The sequence below is a fragment of the Saccoglossus kowalevskii genome, chromosome 13, assembly GCF_978046115.1.
Source record: "Saccoglossus kowalevskii chromosome 13, keSacKowa6.1, whole genome shotgun sequence".
NCBI classification, from domain to species: Eukaryota; Metazoa; Hemichordata; class Enteropneusta; family Harrimaniidae; genus Saccoglossus; species Saccoglossus kowalevskii.
The window spans coordinates 10,764,810-10,771,644 of NC_140653.1; the positions used below are offsets into that span (position 1 = coordinate 10,764,810).

The window sequence follows — 6,835 nt, forward strand, 5'->3', positions numbered from 1 at the left end:
TTGCCACTGTACACAGAAGCGCATCTCTTATTGTATGAATATATAAAGTCATAGTAATCGTTGTACATCCACCCGTGATGGCGCTTCGACTACATAATTGGAGAACGTCAAAATATGTTATGCGGCAAGATTCAGCAAAGTGCATTGTCACTGTACACGGAAGCCCATCTCTTATTTATTCCTCAGAGCAGTACCGCCTATTTACTTCCAATGCCGACATTTTAATGGCACGCCGAACGTGTAAACTTTTCACATCTTCGTAGAATCTAAGGCTGGAGGTAGACGATCAACTAGGTTAACTTCATTTTTTACACATGGGCATAAGGATCGATAGAGCTCTGGTAAGTTTAGCCGACACTAGGCGATGGATGGTACCAGTAGCAGCGCAATTTGTAAGCAATACAATAGCATAGTAACAACCATGTTTATGAATATTACCGGCGTCATGTATTGCTCAGCAGCACTAGTTAATATGTAAGGTAAAAATACGGTTGCATTGGTTTGTCGTTTATTTATCTGAATGAGTAACAACATATAACCCTGACGAAGCACTAGAAAATTGATTAGTATATTCACTGGGATTCGAACACATGGTCTTCAACTAGCCTTTATTTCAAATAACAGCCGACACGCTATCCGTTACGCCACAGCGACACATAATTCGTAGATTACAATTATTATTTAGGCAAATAATAACGCATTGTTTTAATGCACTTCTATAAAATCCATTTTAGTTGATGTGATGGGTCAGTTGTCACTACATAACACATTAAATGCCGATTCATTTAATTTCCTTTGTCGGCAGCCATGAATAATTATATTACATTTAACACCTATAGCTCCTGAGGAGTATGTTCAATCTGACCCGACATTCTTCACGCCTTCTTTGAAATTACTGTACTCGCCGCGTGTAAATGATCTGTTGTGTTAATGTGCATTGTAGACGATATATAAGTGCAATGGGTATCGGGTACCGTCATTCAGTTTTCGTTCTTGTTACGAACACTTGCTATGCAACGACACACCGCGATGTCTTTTATGCAGTATATACTCATATTCCAAGTCACAGTAGTCTTCGCATTTGATTTTCTGGTAGCACAGAATACAAACAATATGTATCCTGAAGAGATACTCATTCATTGCGATCAAGATTCGCCGGGCATGTCAAAGCAGCAAGGTATTCCTCAGATGAAACATTATGGCGGTTCGATTGATACACTGGCAGAGGAGTTTAATCAGACTTTACAAAAACACCAGCCTGTTGCCGCGTCATATATGTTGGAACTTTACAACGCCATGCAGAACAATGACGGCAGTAATTTAAGATATGAAAAAAGGGCTATAAGAAAATCAGACACCATTAGAAGTTTTTCTACAAGGTTATTAGGTGAGTAATACAATATTATTTATAACAATGTAATCATGTGACAAAATTTATAGAGATCCATTCGGCAAATCAAATTCCATGCGATTGAGCTTTTCTTATTTTTCCTTTCCAGGCATTACTCGCCATGAAGCAACTTCACAACTGCTGTATCGTTACGCCTTTGATGTTGGTGTTCTAAATCGTGGAGACAAACTCCGGTTTGCTGAAGTCAGATTACCGTTTCCAGATTACCACATCAAAAAGAAGGTCCGGATCACGCTTTATGAAATCATTGAAGTACGTTGCCAAGAAGACAACAACAAAACTTGCCATCAAAGGGATTCAGTTATTTCACAGAGAGTGAAAAATGTATGTTTAAAAAATAACAACGCCATGGTTTTGTTGAAAGTCACCAAACTTGTCAGACGATTGGTGAAGTCGAAGAGTGTAAATTTCACCTTAGAACTCGGTATTGCATATGACAACGATGATACTTCAAAGGCAAAAATGTGGGTTATCAACAATGAAGCCATACTGGTTACATTCACACAGACACAGAAGAAGTACAAGAAATCTGACAAGAGACTATATCGCCAGGAAAATAATATATTTCCTCTTAATCGTGTCATACGAGCTCCCGACGAATCCAGTGGAAAACGACAGAAAAAGAGAGGAAATGGCAAGAAAAATAATAAGCTAGTTGACAGACCTCCATATCCATGTGAAAAATCTGATCTAATGGTAGACTTTGAGAAAATTGGATGGAGCGCTTGGGTTATTTTTCCAAAAACCTTTAATGCTTTTCAATGTGTTGGATCGTGTTCCAGTCGAGCGGATGGTAATCCCACTAACCATGCTATTATACAGGGCATGGTCCGCAAAGTGAGTTCAAACCACGTTCCGACTCCGAGCTGTGTTCCTGTAAAATTATCGCCCTTAAGTATGATATACTATGAACGTGGCAATATCGTTGTTAAAGAACACGAAGACATGATTGTCCAGGAGTGTGGTTGCAGATAGCATTATTCTACACATTCTTTGCTTTGTACTATTAATAACCTACGTATGTATAAAACAAATTTATATATTATTGTGAACAGTTAATAATAATAATAAATATATATTAATAATAGCTTTGTATTTGTCCTCATACAACATACTCGCACTGACATTTCAATCACATATTATGATGTAAAATATACAATGAAGCAATTACGTTGCATTGCATCTTCAAATATAAGCGGTATAACGAGAGCTAAACACCAGAAAGATATATGTCTCACATGTGCAACGGATAGCGATTCGAACTAACACGAGTTTTATTTTCTCGCAGGTGAGAACTTGTTCCGACATTGTTGGATAAGCATGACAAGGAGTTCAAGCGCCATCACTCTGTCAGTGTCGGCATATTTTGCCATTTTATAGTCTGTGTTTAATTGCATGAAAAATGAACAAAATTGGCATATTGCTATGCACTTAAAAGTTAGTCATTAAAGAAAACTATAGATTAGAAACTATTATTCATTGTATCGGCGCTCGATGATGATTAATACCAGTTGATCATTATGGTTGGACAAAATGATAGAAATAGATATTAGGCAATAGCGCCACAAGTTTCTTTACACATGTTAACGGCACGACAAATGTGTTAACTCGGTCAAGCTTTGTTGTGACAATTGTCACGTAACAAACAAACAAAAACAAACAAAAAAGACGGATAATAAACATTAATCGGTGATGGCGCTTCCACTACATAATCGGAGAACGTCAAAATGTTTTATGCGGCAATTCAAGATTCAGCAAAGCGCCTTGTCACTGTACACAGAAGCGCATCTCTTATATGTATGAATATATGAAGTCATAGTAATCGTTGTACATCCACCCGTGATGGCGCTTCGACTACATAATTGGAGAACGTCAAAATATGTTATGCGGCAAGATTCAGCAAAGCGCATTGTCACTGTACACGGAAGCCCATCTCTTATTTATATGAAGTCATGATAGTAATCGTTGTAAGATATTCATTTGGAGGATACTGCATGATGTAGTAATTATTCGCGCTTCCTAAGAGCAGTACCGTCTATTCACTTCCAATGCCGACGTTTTAATGGCACGACGAACGTGTAAACTTTTCACATCTTCGTAGAAACTAGGACCCCGTATATGGAGAAAGAACTGCAATTATAGGATTGTTGATGTTGAATATATGTGAACTATCCAACATAGATCGTATGATGGCCCTTGAACGCTGTAACGGTGGGCCATCAAACGAAACAAGAATGAGTACATCGATATAGAAATTGTTATCCATTGTATTGGAGCTTGGTGATTAATACCACTTGATTATGATTGGACAAAATGATAGAAATAGATATCAGGCAATAGCGCCGCAAGTTTCTTTACACATGCCGACATGTTAACGGCAAGACAAATGTGTTAACTCGGTCCCGCTTTGTTGTGACAATTTTCACGTAAAAAAACAAAAAAGACGGATAATAAACATTAATCGGTGATGGCGCTTCCACTACATAATCGGAGAACGTCAAAATGTTTTTTTGCGGGAAGATTCAGCAAAGCGCCTTGCCACTGTACACAGAAGCGCATCTCTTATTGTATGAATATATAAAGTCATAGTAATCGTTGTACATCCACCCGTGATGGCGCTTCGACTACATAATTGGAGAACGTCAAAATATGTTATGCGGCAAGATTCAGCAAAGTGCATTGTCACTGTACACGGAAGCCCATCTCTTATTTATTCCTCAGAGCAGTACCGCCTATTTACTTCCAATGCCGACATTTTAATGGCACGCCGAACGTGTAAACTTTTCACATCTTCGTAGAATCTAAGGCTGGAGGTAGACGATCAACTAGGTTAACTTCATTTTTTACACATGGGCATAAGGATCGATAGAGCTCTGGTAAGTTTAGCCGACACTAGGCGATGGATGGTACCAGTAGCAGCGCAATTTGTAAGCAATACAATAGCATAGTAACAACCATGTTTATGAATATTACCGGCGTCATGTATTGCTCAGCAGCACTAGTTAATATGTAAGGTAAAAATACGGTTGCATTGGTTTGTCGTTTATTTATCTGAATGAGTAACAACATATAACCCTGACGAAGCACTAGAAAATTGATTAGTATATTCACTGGGATTCGAACACATGGTCTTCAACTAGCCTTTAATTCAAATAACAGCCGACACGCTATCCGTTACGCCACAGCGACACATAATTCGTAGATTACAATTATTATTTAGGCAAATAATAACGCATTGTTTTAATGCACTTCTATAAAATCCATTTTAGTTGATGTGATGGGTCAGTTGTCACTACATAACACATTAAATGCCGATTCATTTAATTTCCTTTGTCGGCAGCCATGAATAATTATATTACATTTAACACCTATAGCTCCTGAGGAGTATGTTCAATCTGACCCGACATTCTTCACGCCTTCTTTGAAATTACTGTACTCGCCGCGTGTAAATGATCTGTTGTGTTAATGTGTATTGTAGACGATATATAAGTGCAATGGGTATCGGGTACCGTCATTCAGTTTTCGTTCTTGTTACGAACACTTGCTATGCAACGACACACCGCGATGTCTTTTATGCAGTATATACTCATATTCCAAGTCACAGTAGTCTTCGCATTTGATTTTCTGGTAGCACAGAATACAAACAATATGTATCCTGAAGAGATACTCATTCATTGCGATCAAGATTCGCCGGGCATGTCAAAGCAGCAAGGTATTCCTCAGATGAAACATTATGGCGGTTCGATTGATACACTGGCAGAGGAGTTTAATCAGACTTTACAAAAACACCAGCCTGTTGCCGCGTCATATATGTTGGAACTTTACAACGCCATGCAGAACAATGACGGCAGTAATTTAAGATATGAAAAAAGGGCTATAAGAAAATCAGACACCATTAGAAGTTTTTCTACAAGGTTATTAGGTGAGTAATACAATATTATTTATAACAATGTAATCATGTGACAAAATTTATAGCGATCCATTCGGCAAATCAAATTCCATGCGATTGAGCTTTTCTTATTTTTCCTTTCCAGGCATTACTCGCCATGAAGCAACTTCACAACTGCTGTATCGTTACGCCTTTGATGTTGGTGTTCTAAATCGTGGAGACAAACTCCGGCTTGCTGAAGTCAGATTACCGTTTCCAGATTACCACATCAAAAAGAAGGTCCGGATCACGCTTTATGAAATCATTGAAGTACGTTGCCAAGAAGACAACAACAAAACTTGCCATCAAAGGGATTCAGTTATTTCACAGAGAGTGTTAAATGTATGTTTAAAAAATAACAACGCCATGGTTTTGTTGAAAGTCACCAAACTTGTCAGACGATTGGTGAAGTCGAAGAGTGTAAATTTCACCTTAGAACTCGGTATTGCATATGACAACGATGATACTTCAAAGGCAAAAATGTGGGTTATCAACAATGAAGCCATACTGGTTACATTCACACAGACACAGAAGAAGTACAAGAAATCTGACAAGAGACTATATCGCCAGGAAAATAATATATTTCCTCTTAATCGTGTCATACGAGCTCCCGACGAATCCAGTGGAAAACGACAGAAAAAGAGAGGAAATGGCAAGAAAAATAATAAGCTAGTTGACAGACCTCCATATCCATGTGAAAAATCTGATCTAATGGTAGACTTTGAGAAAATTGGATGGAGCGCTTGGGTTATTTTTCCAAAAACCTTTAATGCTTTTCAATGTGTTGGATCGTGTTCCAGTCGAGCGGATGGTAATCCCACTAACCATGCTATTATACAGGGCATGGTCCGCAAAGTGAGTTCAAACCACGTTCCGACTCCGAGCTGTGTTCCTGTAAAATTATCGCCCTTAAGTATGATATACTATGAACGTGGCAATATCGTTGTTAAAGAACACGAAGACATGATTGTCCAGGAGTGTGGTTGCAGATAGCATTATTCTACACATTCTTTGCTTTGTACTATTAATAACCTACGTATGTATAAAACAAATTTATATATTATTGTGAACAGTTAATAATAATAATAAATATATATTAATAATAGCTTTGTATTTGTCCTCATACAACATACTCGCACTGACATTTCAATCACATATTATGATGTAAAATATACAATGAAGCAATTACGTTGCATTGCATCTTCAAATATAAGCGGTATAACGAGAGCTAAACACCAGAAAGATATATGTCTCACATGTTCAACGGATAGCGATTCGAACTAACACGAGTTTTATTTTCTCGCAGGTGAGAACTTGTTCCGACATTGTTGGATAAGCATGACAAGGAGTTCAAGCGCCATCACTCTGTCAGTGTCGGCATATTTTGCCATTTTATAGTCTGTGTTTAATTGCATGAAAAATGAACAAAATTGGCATATTGCTATGCACTTAAAAGTTAGTCATTAAAGAAAACTATAGATTAGAAACTATTATTC

The 6,835-nt window shown here is 37.8% G+C and overlaps 2 protein-coding genes across 2 annotated transcripts; both read left to right on the forward strand.

Annotated features, from left to right (window-relative positions):
- Positions 1-1,011: 1,011 nt before the first annotated feature.
- On the forward strand, positions 1,012-2,386 carry LOC146734996 (nodal homolog 3-A-like). Its single transcript, XM_085506717.1, has 2 exons — positions 1,012-1,387; positions 1,500-2,386. The coding sequence occupies exons 1-2, from the start codon at positions 1,012-1,014 to the stop codon at positions 2,384-2,386; spliced, it is 1,263 nt and encodes a 420-aa protein (XP_085362843.1).
- A 2,571-nt stretch (positions 2,387-4,957) lies between these two features.
- Positions 4,958-6,332, forward strand: LOC102801844 (nodal homolog 3-A-like). Its single transcript, XM_085506718.1, has 2 exons — positions 4,958-5,333; positions 5,446-6,332. Exons 1-2 carry the CDS (start codon positions 4,958-4,960, stop codon positions 6,330-6,332), a joined length of 1,263 nt encoding a protein of 420 aa, XP_085362844.1.
- Positions 6,333-6,835: the final 503 nt, after the last annotated feature.

Excerpts from the sequence above, each read along its gene's own strand:
- LOC146734996 (XM_085506717.1), top strand. The coding sequence starts at position 1,012 with ATGCAACGACACACCGCGATGTCTTTTATGCAGTATATACTCATATTC. Across the intron at positions 1,388-1,499 it reads TTTTTCTACAAGGTTATTAG|GCATTACTCGCCATGAAGCA; the intron begins GTGAGTAATACA and ends TTTCCTTTCCAG.
- LOC102801844 (XM_085506718.1), top strand. The coding sequence starts at position 4,958 with ATGCAACGACACACCGCGATGTCTTTTATGCAGTATATACTCATATTC. Across the intron at positions 5,334-5,445 it reads TTTTTCTACAAGGTTATTAG|GCATTACTCGCCATGAAGCA; the intron begins GTGAGTAATACA and ends TTTCCTTTCCAG.